Source organism: Culex quinquefasciatus, chromosome 2, assembly GCF_015732765.1.
Source record: "Culex quinquefasciatus strain JHB chromosome 2, VPISU_Cqui_1.0_pri_paternal, whole genome shotgun sequence".
Taxonomy (NCBI): Eukaryota; Metazoa; Arthropoda; class Insecta; order Diptera; family Culicidae; genus Culex; species Culex quinquefasciatus.
In genome coordinates, this window is record NC_051862.1 from 15066521 (window position 1) to 15090203 (window position 23683).

At 43.6% G+C, this 23683-nt stretch overlaps 1 protein-coding gene and 1 pseudogene across 1 annotated transcript in view; one reads left to right on the plus strand and one right to left on the minus strand.

Moving 5' to 3' along the window:
- LOC6043036 (titin) overlaps positions 1-15453 on the minus strand; it is a 24254-nt gene extending 8801 nt beyond the window's left edge. Inside the window, exons 1-2 of the mRNA XM_038257758.1 lie at positions 14572-15453; positions 2966-10361 (exon numbers count right to left, since the gene is read on the minus strand). Coding sequence (XP_038113686.1) covers positions 2966-10361; positions 14572-14788 — 7613 coding nt within the window. The 5' untranslated portion in view covers positions 14789-15453. The remainder of the gene's footprint in view (positions 1-2965; positions 10362-14571) is intronic.
- Positions 15454-16212: 759 nt separating this feature from the next.
- On the plus strand, positions 16213-23224 carry LOC6036536 (annotated as a pseudogene).
- The last annotated feature ends 459 nt before the right edge of the window (positions 23225-23683 follow it).

Here is a 23683-nt window from a genome sequence, read left to right on the forward strand (position 1 = left end):
TTGTACATAATAAAGAGAAATTAGATGATGTTAGCAATATTGTTGTGAGAATTGTTGATCACATGATTTTTATTGAAATAGTAACTTTTTCAAATTACAGCAATGATCATCCTTTAAGAAGTGTAAAAATGAAATCCTTTTCACACTGTAGTTTTCTATAATTAGCTTGTTTTGTAAATAAATAAAAAACTAAATAAAAACTCATAAATGAGGCGTAAACCAACCACAAGTTTTTCCCTGGAATTTTCTTTAGAATGACTTCTCTTATGTTCCATTGGATTAGATTAGAGCAAAAATTATTCATTATTTTCAAATTTCACTAAGCAAACATTCCGGATGTTGACCATTCTAATCATGAAATCACGTGCTCTAGTTTCCTGACCAAAACAATTAGGCCATAAAAAATAGTATTTTACGTTTCGCTTCAAAATTTCCCTAAAAAACTAGAATGAAAAAAAATAATATCGATGAAAATTAAATTTTTCATTTAACAAAAACTCGTGCAATCGATTGGACGTTTAACCTTTATTTTTGCATTGATTTTCAAAATGGGCTTTTCAAGCATATAACAAATTGTGAATTGATAGCCACAAATAAAAAATAATTGCCATAGTTAAGTATAAAAAGTCGGAGATTTTTTATTTTTTTACTGCATCTCATATCTCAATATAAATCCATAAAATAAAATAAAAAACATCACTTTATAAAATTTTCCGAAAAAAAATTTAAGCGATCAAAACTCAAGAATTCAAACCAAGTAGACATTATTACGACAGCTTATTTAAGCTTTGTTTTGATTTTTGTTTTTGTACAAATAACATGTAAAGTAAATTATTGTATGCTTGATAGGTTAAAGATTTTGTTCTATTTTCTTCCAAATTATTTTGCAAATCTGTCGATGAACTTGCTGACTCACTTTTAACTGAGCTATTTATTACTTTATTTCAGTTTAAAATGCTTTTTGGAAGCAACATGCCGTTCTACTATTTATAACAATTAAAAAAGTTTTACTAAAATATTTGAACGAACATGCCAACTCTTCTTGGAATCATGAAACAGCCAAGCGCATTCGTATCCATAGAGCTCTCAATGAAAATCTAACACGCACTGAAAATCCTCCCAAGCAGCCACCAACCTGTTCGGATTTCTCCATGCACGAGTTCCCATACAACGCATCCAAAAATACACAGAAAGCCGCCCCTATTTGTACACGCTGGACGGTTTGAATAATATGGAGCTTTCTCTCTCTCTTTGAACTTGGCTCTCTCCCTGCTCGTATCTCGGCTCGCGCGCTTTTATGTCGACTGTCCAAAAGCTTTCATGCACACCCTGAACTACCACATTCAAACCGTCCAGCGTGTACAAATAGGGGAGGTTTTCTGTGTATTTTTGGATGCGTCGTATGGGAACTCGTGCATGGAGAAATCCGAACAGGTTGGTGGCTGCTTGGGAGGATTTTCAGTGCGCGTTAGATTTTCATTGAGAGCTCTATGGATACGAATGCGCTTGGCTGTTTCATGATTCCAAGAAGAGTTGGCATGATCGTTCAATTATTTTGATGAACATATTTTAATTCTTTCTTCATAAAGAAATCAAAATGATCACCTGTCCTATGAACAGGTTGAACAGGTGGATGCGACGCCTCTGATTCTAAATTTCTGGAACTTTGTGATTTTTGTTTACACTTAAATTTTTTTTTCAAATCTTATTTAATAAAAAAGTTTTTTTAATTTTTTGAAATTATGAAAAAAATTATATCTAAAATATTTTTCAAAAGTTTCGAAATCCTTGCATTTTTTTAAATTCAAGAATTTTTTTTAAGTTTAAAAATTCTAAAATAATTTTTTTTTGTATTTTTTTAAATTTATTTATTTTGATTTATTTAGATTTTTGAATTTCTTAATATTGTAATATATTGAAATTAAAATGATTTTGAAATTTCCATGATTTAAAAATTGAAGCTATTAAAATTCTTGAAATTTTTGAAAACTTTACAATTCTTGAATTTAAAAAAAATCTGTCTATTGAGAAATATCGATTGTGATTCGAGCATTTACGATTGAAATATTACGATCGAGTGCAATAATCATAACGGATATCTTAGAAACTATTTGAACGATTTTTAACTTAAAAACTTTTGTAAAATGGTTCAATCATAATAATTTGATATTTTAAAAACAAAGCAATCATTTTAATAAGTCCAAATAAGTCCTTTTTTATTGTTTAAATTTCTAAACATTCATTAATTTTCGGTTTACGATTTCGGTTTAGTTTAAAAAATGATTTGCCAAATCATATGATTTCTTAACCCTCTACAACCTAACTCCGCCTCTAGGCGGGCTTCAATCTAAAAAATCGCCAAAAATCCATTTTCCAACCGATTTTTGATCTTTAAAAAGCATTGGAAAGAAGAACTCTTAAAATTTTAGAAAATTTCAGGGTTGGGAGTTTAACTTGTTTTATGTGACTTAGCCAGTGTTTTTAAAAATGTAATTTTTTTAGGGGTCAACTTTGGCTATGTTTTTTACTAACATTTCCTATACTTTCAGTAAAAAGAAGTATGCAGTAATTTTTGTAGTGTCCCAGACTATGCCTCTACGCATTTTTTCGCAATTTAAATGATGATGGTGCCATTCTATAGCAGAAAATGTGAAAAACATGCAAAAAATTGAAAAAATGACTGTAAAAACGTGAAAAAATAAGATAGGCAAAATGTAATTATATTAGATGCTAGAATAGGCCAAATACTACCAAAAACAAACATAAACTAAACAAGATAAATGCAAATTAAAATACTAAAAATAAAACAAGAAAAACATAAAACAAGAGAAGTAAAGTTTTTCGTAGAACAAAAGTTGCTCAAAATGACCTCCTAAACACGGGAAAAATAAATATTTTCGAAAAAAAATTTGGGCAGTAGAGGGTTAATTTATGAAATTCTTACCAACTATCAAAATACACTCACCTCTTCGTCGCCCTCCGCTTCACCCTCCCCAGCTGGTTGACCTGGCCGGGCTGCTGTCCCTCCGCGGCATCTTCCTCCTCCTGCTCGCGCCGCTCTCTCTGCACCTCCTCCAAGTGGCGCTCCTGCTTGATCCGCTTCAGCACCGAACAGTGCCCGTTCAGGTGGCTCGTCATACTGACGGGCATCATTTTCCTCCCGCAGTTCTCACACGCCACCTTGCTGGCTTCGATCTGCTCGGGCGTGAGACCACAAACCACCCGATGGGACACCAGTCCGAGGGCGGACTTTTTACTGACGCCGCATTTCTCGCAGTTGACCTGCAGCTGGCGGTGCTGCTTCATGTAGCGCGTGACGATCTGCACGGCTGTGGTTTCTTCCGTCAGGTTGAGCTCGGGGTCGATTCCGGCACGATAGGTCAGTCCGTTGTGATGGACGTAGTGGTCCTGCCAGCTGTCTCTTGGAATCGTTTCGCCGCAGTTGGCACAGCTGAAGTTTGGTGCGGCGCTCGGGTCGAGCGGGAGTGGGTCTGGATCGCGCTTGGATTTGGCCTGCTTGTCGGCTTCGATTTGCGCCTTGGTGCGACGTTTCCGCTTCTCGCCGCGAGCTGGGGGTTCCGGCGTGGCAAACACGTGCTCCTGGTAGTCTTCCGCGTGAACGATCTGGTTGTTTTGAACGTGGACGATTGAGAGCAGCCTGCCGGATGAACTGTCAAACGCTTCGTACGGGACCGCATCCTGCTGGGGGATTTCGAGCGGTTCACTTTTGATGATCGGAAAGGCGTCCTCGTCGTTCGTCATCGATGCTGCAGGGTCAGACAAAGAAGCGTTAGCACTGCGGAACAACCGCCGGTTCGCGTTCAGATCTCGAACGGTGCGCCGGGTCGTGGCACGTCGCTTGCGCAGAACCTTGCGACGCTTGGACAGTGGGGCGTCTTCGTCGTCCGAGTCCGACGAAATCGGAATCGGCACACGGTTGGAAATGGTCGGGGAGGGTGGTTTTGGTTGTGGTGATGTTTCTACACTTTTCGGTTCTTGTTCAAGCGCGCCAGCGTCCGCTCCTGCTTCTTTCTCCGCGTCCTCACGGCGACGATCTGCTCCTCCAGACTCTTCCGCCACGACTTCCGCTTCCTTGGGTGGCTCGACCTCGGCCGGTTTGACCACTTTGGGGCGACCTCGCGGCTTCTTTTTCACCGGTTCAACGTCCACCACCGAGTTGACGCGACTCCGCAGCGTTCTCGTCGTAGCTGTTGGCGTTGGCGGCGTCGCCGCCGGAGGCGGATCACTCGTCGTGCCCTGTAACCAGTTCTTGATGCTCGCCTGCTTGGAGACCTTCACCTTGCTGGGGGGTTCCTTCTCCGCCTGCGGTAGACTTTCCCGCGAAACGCTCAACCGCGTCATCCGGCGTAGACTCCGCGCGGACTCCCGCTCCACCGAGAGGGGCAAACTTTCGCGCGAAACGCTGAGTCGCGAGCAACTCGAGCGCAGACTGCGGCTAGCTGGGCGAGCGTCCGACGGTGTTACCGAACGGGACGGGGCCGGGCTAGGGTCGGGAGGGTCGTCCGGAAGGACGTCCGGTTCAAGCTGCTTGGCGGGTTCCTGCGGAGCAAGCTCCGCTTGAGACTCGATTGGTTGTTCAGGAACTACCTCGGGCTCGGGCTCGATTTGCTTTGGAGGTTCTTCATGAACCACTTCAGGTTCAGGCTGTTTGGGAGGTTCTTGATCAACCGGTTCGGCGGGGTCAGAACTTTCGCGAGGTTTCTCCGGACTAATGTACGCAGCCAGATCGAGCTTCTCCAACAGGATTCGTGGTTCAATAGCTGGCGCTTTCTTTGGTTTCTCCGGACTTTTGTACTGAGAAATGTCTAGTTTCTCGAGCAAGACATGCGGCATCGGTGGACTCTTCAGCGGGCTCTTCACCGGCGAAGTCGCGTTCTTGACTGGCGAAGTCACGTTCCCAACGGGCAAACTAACGAGCTCAACTGCTTTCAACAATTCGGAGTCTTTCGGCAAACTCTCAATCGGTGGAGTCACGTTTCTAACCGGAGTCTTCTCCCGCTGAACTTCATGCACCTTCTCCGGACTAGTCTCCGCCAAAGTCACGTTCAAAACTGGTGTAATCTCCGGTGGTTCGGGATCCCTCACTGAAGTCTTCTCAGGAGAAGCTACAATCTCTTCATCAACTTTCTGCGGCGTTTCCTCCCACTCTTTCAGCAAACTCTTGACCGGTGAAGTCACGTTCCTGACCGGAGTCTTCTCCCGAACCGGGCTCGCAGTCACATTCCTCACGGGCGATTCTTCCCACTCTTTGAGCAGCTCTTGAACGGGCAGCGCCTTCGTCTTCTCCGGTGTAACCTCCCAATCGCGGAGCAAACTCGCCACACTCGGTGTGGAGTCCCGTTCGGGAGTTCGCTGCGGTCGCTGCTGTCCGGCTATCCTCACCGACATTCGGCGCTTCGGGATCGCCTTGGGACGCGAACTGCCCAGCGCAGCTGGTGCTTCCATCGATGGGGGTTTTGGTGGTACGACAGGCGGTTCTGGAGGCTTTTCGGGTTCGCTCACTTTCGTAGGTTCGGCGATTTTCTTAGCTTCTTCAGGCGTTTCTTCGAGGTCCCAATCTTCGGCAATTTGACGAAGAATTTCCTTCGGGTCTTGCAGGATCTCTTGAGGGGCTGCAACGGGTTCAGGTTCAACTGGTACCTCTGGGGCAACCTGCGCAGCAGGTACCGGCGTTGATCTCGTCTCACCGCTCTCTTCCACAATCTTGGCGCAGATCTTCGCCTCAACCGCTTCTTCCCGATCGGAAAACGGATCGCTCGAATCGTTGTCCGCGCCGAACGTGGACGTTGACGCCGGCGTTGCTGCCCGATCTTCAACCTCCTCCTCGTCGGAGGTCGCTTTGAGCGTATTGAGTGTCGTGACGCGTCCAATCGTCACCGTCTTCTGGATCTTCGGCAGAGGTAGCTGCTGTCGCTGACGATTGACCAGCGTTGGCTTTAGCTTACGTTTGGGTGCTCTTTGAGCTTGCGGCGTTGCTGATGCTGCCACTTCCGGCAAGGCACTACTAATGGTATCACAGATTTTCTCCTCCTCCTTCCTCTCGTTACTGGGCTTAAAGCTAATATCAGTGCGTTCGTCGATTGTCTCGATTGCCGACTTTTCCACGAGGGGTTCAACCCCTGAAATCTCTGCCGCAACTTCCTCTACCTTCCCTGCGTTCTTCTCACTGGTAAACGGTTCCAAAATCTTCGCGAAAATATCGCTTCCAGAGTCGTCCTCATCGCTCACCACAACTTCCGACTCGCTGTCGATCCTCACTACCGGTTTCTCCTCCCGAACTTCATCCTCATCCGACAGCTCGATAACCGGCAACTCCTTCCGCTGCGCCGCCACAATGTCCGCGATCAACGCCTCCTGGTTGACATGCTTCATCAGGAGTTCCATCACCATGTCCTTGCTGTCGTCGTCCTCCCTCTTCCTCTTAACAACCCGTTTTCTTCTCTTCTTGCGCTTCCGTAACCGCTTGACCTTCGCCGGCGGCGACGAATCGATCCTCAGCTGATCCCGCTCGCGCTCCACAATCGACAGAATTTGCCGCGCCAGGTCCTCGTCCGCGTCCGAGGACTCCCCATCATCCTCCGACTCCTGCTTGACCATCGTCACCGGCTCCACCTTCTCCACCTTGACCTGAACCTTCTCCTCCTCGCTCGCGTCCTCCTCATCAACGCGCGGCAGCAGTTGCGCCCGCCCCTCACAGTCGGAATCCTCAACGACGAACGTCTTCCTGCGGACGGTAATCCTTGGCGGTGCCGCCGCCACCACCGGTTCCTCCTTCACCGCGGCGGGTTCGTCCAGCTCGGTTATGATGTACATCTCGTCGCCGTTCGGCCCGGCCGTGGACACCGCCGTCACGACCTTGTCCAGGTTCTCGCGGAAGCGCTCAAACTCGCGCCGTTCGCTCTTGATCGAGGCCGACGGGAAGCCGTGAAAGACGTCGATGGACTTGGTTCGGAGCGGTGGTCGCGGAGCGGTTTGGACCACGTAGGACATTTTTGGTGCTGGTGGAGGGGGTGGAATGGTGATCGGAGGTGGGACCAACGATTGGTGTTCCGGCTTGACGACGCAAAACTTGGTCAGGTAGATCTTGCGACCGGGGCCGGCGTTGTACTGCTTGATCGGGCGGATCTGGGTGATGAGCGGTCGTTGCTGGGGCAGCGGGGGCGGTTTGACGATCGGGACAAAGTGCATGCGGTCGGTGGGGCGTTCCGGGGGGAGCGCGGGTTGCGGAGGCAGCTCGAAGGCCTTGCCCATCTTGGCTTTTAACTTTTCGCGAAGTTTGTCCTTGACGGCCTGCGAGCAGGGTGAGAAGTTCTTGAGGTCCTTGGGCGAGTCCGGGGTGTGTGAGGGGGGTGGAGGTTCGATGACGATCTTGGGGATGATTGGCGGAGGCGCTTGCGGTTCAACCGGTTGGAAGGCCCGCTTCTGGGGGGAAAGTGACGGGATTACGTAGTTGACGGTTGGTCGTTGGTGGTGATGTTGCTGCGGCTGGATTGGAGGTTGTCCCGGTGGGACGGAAGATACCATGAAGCGTGGAGTTGGCACCAGGATCTGATTAAAGCGTTGTTGACTAGGAGGCGCGGTTGATGTTGTGGGGTGTTGGTAGTACGTTGGTCTTGGAACAAGCAGATGTTGCTGAGGTGGCAGCGGTTGTCGAACTCGTGGAGCTTGTTGAGGGTTCCGAATTAGTACGAACTGCGCCGGACCGTAACCGGGACGAACGGGGTGAGGCAGCGGCGGTTGCGATCGTATGCTTGCCGGGTTGAGGACCAATCGTTGCACGCTCAAATGAGGTCGCGAAGGAAGCGAGACCTGCTCGCTGTTGGCGTAGACAATCGAAGATCCCGGAGGTAGCTGCTGCAGCTGCTGCTGAAGATTTGGCACATGCTGGAAGTACGTGATCTGCGGTTGAGATCTGGGCACGGACAGTACCGGCTGCGGCATCGGTCTCGCATTGTAGCTGTACTGAACCGGCTGTGTACTGATAGGAACTTGGGCTATTTGGCTAACTACTGGAACAACAACAGGAGCACGTTCTTCAGCGACCTCTTCCTGAACAATCGTCTCCTCGATAATCTCTTCACATGCAACACTGGGCAAATCCGACGATTCTTGAACATCTTCTTCCACCTCATCATCGTGGTGATCATCCGCGAAATGTCCTTCCACCGCTTCCTCGGTAGTCTCCCCCGTATCTTCCTCCTCCTTCAGCTGTACCGGAAGTGGCATCCGTTCGCCCGCTTCCGGAGCAATAACCTCCTCCGTCTGACTCGATCCCGCCGATTGGTTCAAATCCACGGTCGACCGCGACGTGTCCAACTCCTCAACCGGTTTGCGCGCCCTCGGCATCGGCAGCGGAAGTGGCATCTGGCCACCGGCTGGAGCCGATTCCGCTGATTTGCCCGCCAGCAGCTCCTCCAGATTGTACGAGGTTGACGTGGGCAGAATGACCTGCGACAAGATGTGAACCTTGCTTTTCGGCTTCTGCGTAGTCGTTACCATCGGAACATCCGGTTCCGGTTCGACCTTCACTTCCGGGATCGGTAGCGGGACCGGTTTGAGAGGTTGCTTCTGCTTCAACGAGTTCATCAGCTTGCGGGCAACGTCCGGAGGCAGCTGCGATATTCGACGAATCTCCTTCACAGGTTTCACTTCCGGTTTGACGTCTTCTTTCGGAACTTCCGTCACAACCGGCTCCTTCTTCACCGATCCGACACTTTTGAGCAATTGCATCGCGACGTCCGCCGGTAGCCGTGCTATTCGTCGAACTTCCTTCGATGGTGCTTCCGGCTTGGGTTCAGCAGCAACTTCCGGTGTCGCAACTTCCGATTTCTTCTCAATACTCTGCACCAGCTTGCGCCCCAACTCCGGCGGTAGCTTCGATATTCGTCGAATCTCCTTGTTCGGGGCTTCCGGTTTCGCTTCCGCGACTACTTCCGGCGCGACTTCCGCCTTTTTTTCGACACTTTGCACCAACTTCCGCGCCAACTCCGGCGGTAGCTTCGATATCCGACGAATCGTTTTCGTCGGTTCCGGAGTGGGCTGTTCCGGCGCGGCAGGTTCCACAACCTGCTCCTTCGGCTTGACGACCTTTCCGGCCGCTACACAGTTCATCAGCTTCATGGCAACGCTTGCCGGTAGCCGGGATATTCGTCGGATTTCCTTCGTTGCACTGCTGGGTACGGGAGCAGGAGGCGGAACCAGATTGCCCGGCACTTCTTCAGGATTAACAACATTAACAACTTCCTGGCAAGGTGGCTGGGACTCCTCCAAAGTGGCACTTTCAACAGTAACGGGTGCTTCCTTTGGTGGCTCTTCCTGTGAAGTCTTCTTGTCGGGCACGCTGTGCATCCGGAACGGGTTCGTTTTCATCTTCATCAACTGAGACTTCCACAAATCCGGAGGAATCTTTATACTCTTCCTGTTCGGTATGCTTTTGTTCTCTTCTACCCTGCTTTCTTCCGCCTTCTGCTCAGATATTCTTTGTTCTTCTGCTATCCTCCTCTGTTCCTCCATTCGCCTTTCCACCTCTATCCTTTTGCGCTCTTCCTCCACTCTCCTTTCTTCCGCTATCCGTCGCTCGTTCTCCGCTTCCTCGCGCCGTATTCGCTCATCTCGTTCCTGTATTTTTCGCATCTCTTCCTCGATCGCCCGCCGTTCCTCCGCTTCACTCGCCTTCCGACTCTCCTCCAAGGCTTGCCGCTCCTTGGCAGCCTTATCCTCCTCTTCATCATCGTCATCCAGCACGATGGTCTCTTCCGGTTCCAAAGATTTGCTCGGCTCGTTACTCCCACCCCCTTCCGATTCCGTGCCCGAGTTGGCTTTCTTGAGGATCGACTTGCGCGGTCGCGTCTTGGCGATGTTTATCGACACCTTGGGCTTTATCCGCCGGAAGGACGTTGGCCGCTCGGGCTCACGAGCCTCCGCTTTAACAGGTTCCTCCGAGACCACTTCCACTGGTGGCTCTTCAACAACTTCCGGCGTCTTGCTTGCTTCCTCAACAATCTCTTCCGCTGGCGGCACCGTTTCGGCTAATTTAACCACTTCCGGTTCAGGCGTGGGAACCGGTTCGGGTTTGGGTACCACCTTCGGTGGTGCCGCTTTTTCCCGCTTGGAAATCTGTTTGGCCACCGCCACCGGGACCACCTTCTTCCGGCGGAAGAGCGTCCCCGCTGGTTTGGCTGGCGCCGTCACCTTTGGTGGATCCGTCGGGGCGTCGTCAGTTGGTGGGGGTTGTGATACTGGTTCGTCAGCGGGCGTTGTTGTCGCTGGTGGTTCTGCGGGAGCTGTCGCCGCCGCCGTTGGAGCTGGAGTAGAAGCAGGAGGCTTGGCATTTGCTTGTTCTAGAATCGAGAAGAAGAAATAATAAAATACTTCTAGCAAGAATTTTGCGGCCCGAAAAGGGGGTAGGTTATTTTTTGTATGGTTTTGAAAGCCAGTCAAGCGACACCGTTCGAGAAATCTGATGAAAATGAAGAAGTTTATATGAAGTGTCGTTCTACGTATAATTGTACCATGTTAGTTTTGGCCGGTTTCACTAATGGTACGTTCGTTTGATGGCTAGTTCGGCACTGAGTGCCGCACTCAGAGCTGTCAAAGTGTTTCTTTGAAGAAACTCGCGCTAGTTCCGCACGAGTTTCGCCGCCATCTTGGAACTGAAACTCTAGTGCCACACTCGATATTTTTTCAGTTTCATGCGAGTTCCATGCACACTGAAAAAGAATGTTCGTTTGAACCAAAACTGGCACCGACGAGTGCGGCACTCAGTGCCACACTGGCTGTTCAAACGAACGTACCATAACCTACAAAAATGACTGCGCAGGCTCAACTCGAGGGGAAGCATGACGTTTGGGGTGCCCAGAATCATAAAAATCGAAAAAAGCCTTTGAAGCTGGAAAATTTTACGTAGAACGGCAAAAGATTTAAAAATTTAAGATTTAGATATTTTTGGGAAACATGTCTTGGTGATTAATTTGTTTTTATATGTTTTCATACGATGTTATTTTCAGGGTCAGGGCTGTAAAAATTTTAAATTTTAATAATAAAACTTTCAATTATCAGCGACTACAGTAACGATTTCCAAAATCCATCTCCCAACATTTACTGCCCTTCTTATGACGCGAAATTCTCAACTAAAAATCGGTCTATATTCTCGTGTTTACAAAATCTCGTGTTACACTCTCTTTGTCTCTCTCATTCTCGTAGCCACAAAAAGCTCAGCGTAAGTCGCCTCAAAACAAAACATTTCAGCACAACTTAGCGGGTCGTAGTGTGGTTTTCAATTCTCTTCTCGCATTCTTTCATTGCGAGAAAACAAAATCATCTTCGGCGAGAGTTCGTTAACGAGACAAATGGGGAAAGGGGGGGGGGGGAAAGAATGCTCATGCTGACAAGCATGATATAAACAAACAATACTCACAAGCAGGGATGGAATAATCGCAGAACAATCAATTTCGCTTGCGAGGAGGCAAATCACGCAAAGGAAAATCGCTCGCGACATTCTCCTACAAAATCAATCTGCTGATGATTTTTTGTGAATTTCCTTGTCAGCACCACTTAAAATAATTTATTTCACTTTGTTTAGACACATTGCCCATCTACAAAACGTGACAGGTCATTTTTTTTTTTGCAAGGGCAGTAGTGAAAAAGATGTTTCGCAGAATAATCAAGATGATGATTTTTTATGATTCCTTCTACCGATCTTTCGTGCGCGAGAGAGGAGAGCCATGCTCTCTTCGGATTTTTGCTCTTGATGAACATCCAAAGATTTTCTTTTGATGCTGATTATTCCATCGCTGCTCGCAAGCTATAGTGACACGGTCGCTCTCCCTTCTGAAATTTTGGTGCAATAATCATTGAATGATAGTTTTTTCTATCACTTTTTTTTCAACACAGAGCTTCTAATAAAATTAAAAAAAAAAACACTAGATTTAAAATTTTAAGATAAGCTTTGTACATTAAAAGAGTTATGCCACCACCAAAAAAAAAATCAAAATGTATGAATTCACGAATAAAAAAATCCTCAAGTTACATGATGGGTGGTCTCGAAAAACAAAAATTAAAAAAAATCTCGAAAGTTCCCTACAAACGTTTAATTTTTTTTGCTTGAAAATTTGTATGTTCAGTATTTTTTTCCCCCTCTTTAATATTTTATTGAGCCCAAAAAACTTTTTTTTTTAATGAAAATAGAAGTCAAATTAACTGAAAACAATCTAAAATGCATTTTTCTGCATTGATAATCATATTTAGCATGTTTGGGTTGGATTAACTCCCTAACTACTAATTTTTGTCTTCAAAATTTAATTTCACTGCAACCATGCATTTTTTTTACCTGGTTAAACCTTCATTGGTTTATATAGAATGTCAACTTATATCCATTAAAATACCATTAAATTGTTGGATCCAGTTACGAGTAATGTAGAATAGCGTTAAAAAATCTCGATTTTGCTCTGGGCAGGAAGGGGTTAAAAATATTTAGAATTTGTATGAAATTCCAATGTACATCACAACAAAAAAAAATGTTTCGCAAAAATTAAAATTTTCGGTAAAAATTAAAATTTTCGGCAAAAGTTAGAAATTTTGGCAACTAATGATAGCAAAACAACTGGTCACTTATGACTACGGCATAGCTTTTTCGACTTTAAAAATTTCTTAAATTGTCTTGATTCTCAAATAAATCAAAAATTTAAGAAACCCTGAATTTTATGTTAAGTGCTCAAATCAAATTTATTGAAATTGTATTGAAAAATTGTACGAAATATAACTAAAATATTCCAGAGCTAAACATATTTTTCAAGCATGAAGTAGCTTTGCAAAACTTTGAAAAACTTTTTGTAAAAAAAACGTTAATTTTCGAATTTTTACTCAATTTTTGCGGTTTTGACAAATTCCCGACTTTCCCGACTGAAGGAGTTATTACACTACGGCAAACAAACAAACAAACTCGCACTTTTTGACAGTTTGCCTGGATTTGTTTGTACAAACGTCAACCTGCATACATTTTGCCTTGTTTGCGAGTTGGGAAACTGTCAAACACGAAAAAATGCGAGTTTGTTTGTTTGTTTGTTTGCGGTAGTGTAATGGCTCCTTGAGAAGCCAACTTGTCTACAATTTCACAATTATTTTCAAGATTTTTATTTTGCTTTTTTTATTATTTTTTTTAAATATAGCTAAACATTAAAAAAATCAAAATTAGTGTTTTTAAAAGTTTCTCTTGCTTAAAAAAAATAATAATTTTACTGTCAAAAAGCAGACAATTTTACATAAGTTGCATTTTTTAACATCTAAACTCCCAAGCTCGAGAAAAAGGGGGAATTTGTATGGAAATTCCCCCTTTTCTCAAGCTTGGGAGTTTAGGTGTTAATATTGTTAATCGAACCAATAGTTTTCGAAGTATCCCGAGATGCAAAAATTAGGGCTAATTAGGTGACACTAAGAAAAGCTCATTTTCACAAAATTAATTGAGAGGCTTGTTCTCAGGCAAATCCGATCTACGATGACAAAAAAAGAAAAATTGTAGGAAATCCAAAGTTTTTCGAAAAATATTTTTGCAAAGGTGCTTTTTCTATGAAGTATTTCAAAATTTTCCGAATTATCCGAAGGCCTCGGAAAAGTTTCACTTCATTTTTTTCCTTGTCTTATTTTTGATTGTCAAGCCCTAAACTACGCTAAAGTAATTTAGAATCTTTAAATCCAAGATGGCGGCCAAAATGGCGAAGATTAAATATTGAAAAAATGCATTTTTCGTGATTCCATTATCCGAAGTCCCATACAAACCTTCCGATAATTGGGTCTGGACTGTATATTACTAATAAATGTCTATAAGTTAAAAACGGTTCAGTTTATCAAAAAAAAAATTTAAGTTGTTTTCTGTTTAAAATTAAATTTTTCATCTCTTTTTTTTTAACGCAATATCAGATATTTAACAAAAAATTCGAAAATAAAAAAAAAGTTGAGAAACAACATTCCCGTGCTCCTATTTTTTTTCTAAAAATCAGAAAATCTCTTCGCAAGATACATATAAAAAAAAAATTATCATGCCAATTTTGTATGATCAAATTTGTTTGTTGTTTATTACAGTTTATTTTTAAAATAACGGTAAAAATACAAAAACATTTAAAAAATAACTAGGCAGCAATAAGTTTAAAATGCTACATCCAAGCAAACAGCCAAGAATAAAACATTCTACCATACACAAATACCTAATCAAGCTAATCATGAAAATAGCTAATCATTATGCAAAAATCCCAAATCTCCAAATTAATCACCAAAACATGTCACTCCCAACAATCTAAAAATATTCAACTTCCCCCACCGGGATTCGAACCCCGCACCCTTCACGCGCACGACAAAAAAGTTCGCCCCACCCAACAGGCGACGCCACCGACGGCCATTACTCAACGAGTGGATCGAAAGTGGAACACAAGAAAACTTTTCGCTAAAAATAAAAAGCGAGCCGCCACTCCCACCGGCCACGATAGTAAATCCGAACCGAAATTTACGTGTTATCTCAACCTGGAAATTGCGTCAGCCAAGTTTGCGTGTTCGAATTACCTGTCCGCAGTCCGGTGAGCAGCCGATTCTGGTCCTGTCGGGCGAGCAGTTTCAGCTTGAGCGGATCCAGCACGGTCACCTTGCGGACAACCCGGTCGGAGCTGGTTCCTTCGGGTTCCTCCTCGGAGGCGGCCGCCGTTGAGGCTGCTCCAGCTTCCAGTTTGACACGGATCGCAGCACTCATGCCGTCTTCGCCAGCTGCTGACGTAGTTGCCATGGAGTGCGGTGGTGTTGTTGTTGGCCCCAGGCCTACTGCGACGGATTTTTTCTTCCCTTCCTCTTGCGGTTCGACGTTTTTTTCTGATTTCAACTGGAGCCGTTCACTTTTGCACTGAATTTCATCTTCCGTACGTTGGTTGCACTTTGGGCTTCCACTTTACGCCGAGATCTTCAACTTCAAACGGCGAAAAACGACTTTTCTTTAACAAAAATTGCCCCAATTAAGAAAAGCACATTTTTCTCGTGTTGCTCTGGTCGAAATATTCTCCTCCTCTGCGCTCGAAATCCAAAAATCCAATAAGAAAATCTGGCCACGAACTGACAGCTGCGACGACGTACGAACAGTCGCGGAAAGAGAAACGACGAAAACACACGCACACCAACGAAGCGCGGCGACGCGACGACGATTTTTTCCTCCTCCGACGACGACGCGCGGAAAAGCCAAATCAAACCAAGATCGAATCCCCACTTCTCTTTCTGTTTGGTCGGGCTGTAAAACAACTTTCACTTTCACCGAGCACGGCCCTAGCAGCTGGAACTAATTTTGCCCTTCGTTTGACGATCAATCACTCGCGCGAACTCCGGATTTTACACGACACGCACGCAAATGGCGAACCCACTTTTGTTTCGTTATCACTCTCTTGTGAAATTTCAAGTGTTTACCGACACACACGCTTACTGGGGGAACTCAATTTTTAAGTTCGTTCAATCAAAATGAAGTTCGGTTCAGCGATGTCAAATTTGAGATGAGTTTGTTTTGATTTTAATTGTCAAATTTGAGATCACTGAACTGAACTTCGTTTTGCTTGGCGACTTAGTTGGATTAAGTTTTCAGTTGAATGTGACAGTTTCGGGACATAGCCGATTTTTTCGTTGCAAATGAGTTTCTGGTAAGTTTGAGCTTTTCTGTTGATAGTTGGAAATTCTATTTTTAATCTATTCCGGGACTGTCCTCTGCAGTGATCCAACTGGCGAGGGGGAATGATGCCCCACGACCCTCTCCCCCGGGGGACTGCGCCGACAAGCATTTCTAGCACCCGGAGTTCTGGATTGTACAGGTAAGAGATGAGGTTTTCTTCCGGTGGCCAAAAATAATCAGCAGAAATTCGTCCACCCGTAGACGGAATTCGCCACCAGTGGACGGATTTTATCGGTTTGGTTCATCGGTGGACAGAATTCTTTGCAGTTTCTGCAGGAGGAATCGGTTTACCGGTGGACGGATGGCTAAGCAATGTTTTGCAGGAGGAAATGGTTCACTTGTTGTCGGATTTTCTCTATACGAATTGGTCCATCGGTTGACGGAATTCTTCGCAGTTTTTGCAGGCGGAATCGATTCACCGGTGGACGGATTTCTTTGATTGGATTTTTTTCTTCGCAGTTTTTGCAGGCGAAATCGGGCCACCGCTGGACGGATATTTAGCCATGTTGTATAGAAGAAACTGCTCCATCGATGGAATTCTTCGGTACGAATTGGTCCACCGGTGGACGGATTTCTTTGTCAATCGTGCAGCCGCTTGAGCGAGCGGGAGGACCCGTTAGGACAGTGGTGTTTAAACAACCGCCAGAAGCAGGATAACAACGCAGCGGGAGGCCATCCAGGTGGGGTGAAGACGAAGGAGAAACAGGAACCAAAGGCTGACTTCCGGACCGCGTGCTGTTCAGGAACATTGGTCTGGCGGGAGCTCGTGCAGAAAAGCTTCTTGTTAACGCTGCGGAACGTGCTGATCAAGGGCACCTGTATGACGTTTGTCGGTCGGCTGCTAGTTCAAGATCTCTTTTCCCGTTGCCGTTGATTCTCTCTTCCTAATGCCGTTGATTCTGCGCGTCAATTCCACTACAGTGAAGCTGCTCCCCACGCTGCTGAAGTTTGGCAACGTAAGACTACTTGCCACTTGCCATTAACTAAGCTGATCGAACCTGTCAAGGTTCCGTTCGCGGTATCGCTGACCGTCTTAGAAGCGATTAGTTATCTTACGGAATAGTTGGGATTTACAGAATTCTCCTCGAGGACCAAGAACCACGAACTCTCGGTTACCTCCGACACCACGATCCACAAGCGTCAGGCGCCTAACGGCATTGATTCGGCACTTGCACCGCGGGAAGACGACGTTCGTGGACTGTTTGGTGCGAAAGACGCACACGCAGTTTTAGGACATGGTCGAGCAGAACCTGCGGTACAAGGACACGCGTTCTTTAGGGAGCAAAACGGGGTGTTAGTATTGAGGCGACGCCGATTACGCTGGTGCTGCCGGCCGTGAAGAGCTATTGAATTTGCTTCACGAAGAAGTCGTTTGGTAAGTTGTACACGGACGTTAATGCTGGGGTGAGTGCGGGTGAGTTGGCACGGAAGTTGTGGGGGGATATGTACTTCCACAATAAGAGCTGGATGTTTAAGAATAAGCCGCCGCACAGTTCGGCGCAGAGGAGCGTTGTGGAGTTTATTTTGGAGCCGCTTCAAAAGCTGTTTGCGCAGGTCGTCAGGGATGTGGAAACGACGTTGGCGGACACGCTGACCGAGCTGAACATGTGCGTGACGATGGAGAAGATGAAATGCAACAAAAGGCCGCTGTTGAGGTTGATTTGTAATCGGTTCATTTGTGATTTGTGAACATATTCAATCGTCGCTGGACAACGCTCAGAGCAAGATTGACCACATTGACATGGGGGTAAAGGAGAGTGGAATATACCAGGACATGCTGAACTGTGTAAGAATTAAAGAATTTAAGAATTGCAGAATTTATGAACATAAGAATTTGAGAATTTCAGAATTAAAAAATATAAGAAATTTAGAATTCTAAGAATTTTATTTAACTTTTTTTTAGAATTTTTACAGTTTAAAAATTCAAGAATTTAAGAATTTAAGAACTTAGGAATTTACAAATTTATAAATTTTAGAATATAAGAATTTAAGAATTCAAGAATATAAGAATTTTATTGAAGAATTTTTAGAATTTAAGAATTCATGATTTTAAGAATTATAAAATTCAAGAATTTCAGAATATCAGAATATAAGAATCAATGAATTTTTAGAATTGTTTGAACTTAAGAATTTCAGAAATTACGAGTTTATGAATTTTAGAATTTACGAAATTTAGAATTTAAAAATTTCAGAATATGAGAATTAAGGGAATTTATGAATTTAAGGATTTAGGAATTTCAGAACTTTAGAATTTAAAGAGCTTAAATAGTTCAAATAATCGAAGAATTCGAAGAAATTTGAAAATTTAATGAATTTTAAAAAAATCAAAAGAATTTAAAGATTTTACAGAATTTAAAGAATTTAAATACTGTAATAAATTTATATAATGTAAAGAATTTAAAGTATTTAAAGAACTTAAAGAATTTAATAGATTTAAAGAATTTAAAGATTTTTTAGAATTTAAAAAATTGAAGAATTAAAAGACTTTAAAGAATTGAAATACTTTAGTAAATTGAAATACCGTCATCAGGGGTGACATTGGGTCTGGGGGTGGGATTGGGTTATACAAATTTCAGCATTTTTGTTTGACCCAATCTCATCCCCAGATCCAATGTTTCCCCTGTTGATGGTACTTGAAATAATTGAAATACTTTAAATAATTGAAGTACTTTAAAGAATTGAAAGACATTAAAGAACTATGTAAATAATGTTAAGAAATTATTTAATTGTAATAATGTATACTAAATCCCCCCTGTGCGCTCTTTTTGGAGGGGCGTACACCGGGGAAGAGCGCAAACGGGGGGAGCGTTATTTCGGGGTTTGAGCGCAAATCGGGGGAGCGTTATTGCGGGGTTTTGGCGTAAAATGGGGTTTTCAGGGTGACCACTCAAATTCCATATTCAAATTCCCGACTTTTTTCCAGACTTTTCCAGAATGCTCAAAAAATAGGCATTTCTTATTTAAAGAATGATTTTAAACAAAAAACTTTCTATAAGAAAAGTCAATATTAACCACCGAAAAAAAAATCTTAATGAATTTAAAAAAACCCAAATGTAGGTATTTTTTGTAAATACAGAAACTAAACAACAAATAAAGAAAACTTCAAAAATGTAATTTCATTATAATGATTCAGAGTAGAAACACAAACAATTAGTCTTTGAAAAAATAATCAAAAGTTCAACAATACTTATAACTTCCATGGTATTTTTTAAATTGGCAAACGTATAGTTTTTGATATTTTTGTATAACTTCATCATCATTTTAAATCAAAGAATGATTAAAACATAATTGCTGTTATGAGCATGAGCATGAGCATGAGAGATCACCCATGGTTGCCCCTCCGTTGCTGAACAGAACCGTAATATCCTTTCAGCACTACTGATTATACGCTTCGACGATCTAGTGGTGTTTCCCTTATCAACAGCATGTATGAATGCGCTGAAAAGATAAAACACCATGATTGCTAAAGCTAGATCAGTTGCGAATAGGTAACAGTCATTGGCCACCAACGGCGCCCGCCATGTCAGTTTGTAGACCTCGATTATAAGGGACGGGAATGTTAGTTAGCGCAGGTTGCTACTAGGGCAGCTGATTTACTCTGTGCTTACACCCCACGAGCGCCAGGAACCTGAAAACTTGTTAGTAGGATAGGGTGTTTGGTCAGGATTCATCATAGAAGATGATGATGCGACCCAAAATCATAGTGTTTGTTAAAAGATGTTATATATTATTCTCAAGGCAAACAATCGGATGCTGCGGATGAGACATTTCCCGTTTATCGGTTGTTAAATTTTAAATGAAATGGTCTAGTCTTAGACAGCCGGCTGTGGAAAGATAGAACAAAAATCATTTGTAATTAAAGAATGAAGGATTAAACAATGTAACTTTTAACTTGAGATGATTTTACGAGTTTTAAATGATTGATGTTCAGTGAGGTACTGATTAACGGAGCGAACGACGAGTTTCGATGTGTATCGAGCTGAAATGGTATGATAGGGTGTTGATAGGGTCAAATCAAACTGGCTAGCTGTCATCGGGACAGCCAAAGCCAGCCGCACCTTCACACGCACACACGCACGCGAGAAAAACGAAAAACACACCGACGGCGGACGCGAAAATTCTACGACCCAACGGAAAGGAATCGCAAATCTGACTGGCTCAACTGTCATCGGGACAGCAAAAGCCAGCCGCACCTTCACACGCACACACGCACGCCAAAAAAACGAAAAACACACCGACGGCGGACGCGAAAATTCTTACGACCCTACGGAAAGGAATCGCAAATCTGACTGGCTCAACTGTCATCGGGACAGCCAAAGCCAGCCGCACCTTCACACGCACACACGCACGCGAGAAAAACGAAAAACACACCGACGACGGACGCGAAAATTCTTACGACCCTACGGAAAGGAATCGCAAATCTGACTCGATTAAAACATAATTGCTGTTATTATTCATTAAAAGGATTTAGAAAAATCTCAAGAAATTCATAAAAAAATGATTTTGCTAAGTTCCCTTTTTGATTTTGTAATTTTAGATATTGATTTTTTTAATCAATGTTAATTTATCGGTATGGTATGCAGTATTTAAGTGTTTTTTTCAATGAAAAATCAGTTTGATATGATTTTATGTTTTCCCACTTATTTTAAGAAAAATGTTTGAAGAGACAATTTTTTAAACAATTAAGCAATAACTCAAAATTTCTTGGATTATTTTTTTTTTGCAATTTCAATATTTTCTTCATGTTTTCAAAACGTAAAAAAAGTTTTTCAATTTTGGATTTTATTCGATATTTAAGTTTTCCGCAAACTGAAAATCAAGCTTTATCTATGGTAGGTAATTTACCCATACTCACAAAAAAAAAGTTCAAGGGCAACATTTGGAAAAAAAACATATTTTAAATTGCTTAATGAATTTAGTTAAACAATTACAAATATTTACCCAAAAAATCCATTGCCAAACTCAAGTTTAAATATTCAATTATGTGACAAAATAAAATAGAACCATAATTCTAAGCTGGCCATTAGGCTCTATTTTTATATTAGTTTTTCATTAACTTTACCTCTTGTTTTATGAACAAAAACTAATAGCGATCATTTGATTCATAAAAAAGACTCCAATATTCATAAAAATTTTGAATGTCTTAAACAGCTTTTCCATACTCAAATATATTGGAATAGTAAAAAGAACCTTAAATTTAAAGTAAGTTACTATAGCAGAAATGAGTGAATTCAATTTGAAAATTGTACAAAATATTACAAAAATATTCAAGAGTTAAAAAATAATTTTTGAACAAGTATGCTCAGAATTCCCGACTTTTCCCGACTTTTTTACAAAAAAATCATAAATTCCCGACTTTTTCCCGATTTCCCGACTTGAGTGGCCACCCTGGGTTTTCTTTTTTAGTGTACCTTATTTACATATAAATGAAATATTTGTATAAGGGGTCATCCACAAAACACGGGTAAGGGACCATCCACAAATCTGGGTATCCAAGAACTCCCGAATCCCGTGAACTAACCATCGGTATAGCTTCAGGTAGCTTCAGTGAACCACGATGGATACCCTTCGCCATGTTGGATTGTTATGAGTCAACCAACAACACCCGAAAGTGACGACCTGATGATCTACCTGATCAACGGGACTCTATATGGGAGTATTAACCATCGGTATAGCTACAGGTAGCTTCACTGAACCACGAAGAATACTCTGAGGTACGTTGGATTGTTATAGGTCATCCAGGAACTCCTGGAAGTGATGACCAGATGATCTACCTAATCAACGGGGGTCTACATGGGTGTATTACTATCGGTATTGCTTAAGGTAACTTTAGTGGACAGCGATATTTACTCTGCAGCTTATTGGAATGTTTGGGGTTTTCCAGAAATTCAGGAAGTCATGGCCTGGGTGTCTACTTAAACCAGCCATCATTTTTTCATTTCATTTTATTAGGTTGCTTTAACAATTACATTGGTGCAGTTGTTATCCTGAGCTGAGATATGGACTACCTTTCAACAGCTGATTTGTTCAAAATGGGGAGAGAGTTTACTGGTACTAAGGAGAACGAATTAGACAGAGAAGGAAAAAAATTGCAAAAATAACCTTCGAAATAGCTAATAGATGTGGGATAGTTAGAGGAAAGAAGGCATTACTTAATCTAATATCACAGCTCAAGGGGACAACCGCTGCAGCAGGGGATTGACAATCCATGTATATATAAATTATTTTTTGGGATTTAATAATTTATGAATTATATAGTTTTAGGATTGAATGTTTTTTTTTCTTCGGATTTCCAAAGATCAGTTATTTTATTGTCGGAAATTTTTAGTTGATGATTTCTTATTTCTCTTCCAGATGTTGGCGCTGATTATGAACGGGACGTTGCACGCCGAGCAGGAGGTTCGAGTGCTGAGTGCGAACTACTCGCTCGTGGAGGAGGAATTTCCCAAACGCTGCAGGTCGAGAGGTTGTGGATCTACGAGGCGTGTTACAAGGTCGAGTTGAACCGCGTCCAAGCCGGGAATTCTCATCGAGGGAACCGACCAGTGTATCCTCAAAACCACGACCATCACCGAGTGAGGATGTGTGTATCTTCCGGCTGCTCAAGTTCAACACCCAGTCTATCATCAAGATCGCCGTCAAAACGAGATGCGACCTGCGCAAGATATACTCCGAGAATGACATCAAAATGGCCGAACTGGTGGTGGCCTTTTGCGAGAGTGTTGTTGAGACCAAATCGCTAAAGTGTTTCGCCGAGACGCACAACAAAAAGTACAAGATTACGATGATTGCGGAACCGCTGGAGAAGGACCTGGCCGAGGACATCAAAAACGAATCGGTTTGAATCGGTTAGAACAAGAAGAAGCTCGGCGCGTTCTTGCAGCTCATCTACGACTGTGATCTAACCGCGGCACGATCGATCTTGGCCTTCGGCCCGGACAACACCAGAATCAAACATCCTCGTCAACGACAAGCTGCCCTTCGAAGTGGACAAAACTGCTCGGTGCTGTCAAAAACTCCATTGTGTAAGGCTTCCAGTGGGGCACGCGCGATGGACCACTCTGGGAGGAACCCATCCGGAACGTCAAAATTTCAAAATCCTCGTCGTCGTCATCGCCCAGGATCCGCCCGCCGAATCGCCTACTCAGCCTTCCTCATGGCCACACCCCACCTCATGGAACCGTACCTCTTCGTCGAAGCGTAAGCCCCCGCCGATTGCGTTTTCTCCGTGTACACCGTCCCCGTCCGGCGACGTGGCCACGTCACCCAGGACGCACAATTCCACCTCTACATCATCAAAGCATTCAACCCCGCCATCAATTCGTTCGGCTTCGAAACCGACCTGCGACCCTCGGCTCGAAAAGCGCTCACGTGCAGTGAAAAGATGTCCCGGGTGGCAATCCTCCGGCGGAACAATGATTACATGTTAGAGGCGCCGGAACCGTTTCACCAAATGCTGAAAATGATAAAGATGAAAATGATAGCTTAATAAAATATTTTTTCAAATAAAATCAACCAAAAAAACTAGCCCAGAACGACTATTTCCGTTTCACTACCATTCCAAACCGATATCTGTCCCCCGGAACCGTTTTTCTGCTTTCCTGGAGGATTTTTCCGGTACCCAGCGCATGTCAAATTTGACATCGGCTTCACCATGTTAAAATTAAGTTCGGGTACTCGATGTCAAATTTGTATGACTACGCTTTGCGCCGTTTTGATTGGATCCACTCAAATTTGAGTTCCCCTGGTAAGCGTGCATACTTCTGGATGGTAAAGTAGAAAAGCAATTACACGTGTCTGCTTTACCGACGCGAGAAGGTTCTGAATGGAAAATTGATATGCAAATTAGAACCGGGCGCTGATTTGGCTGATTTCGACTGGCGAAATTAATGAATGACAGAATGAGAGTGCACGATCACGAAGAAACACCACAAACAAGCAAAAAAAACAAAATTCAGGTTACTTGTCTGTTGC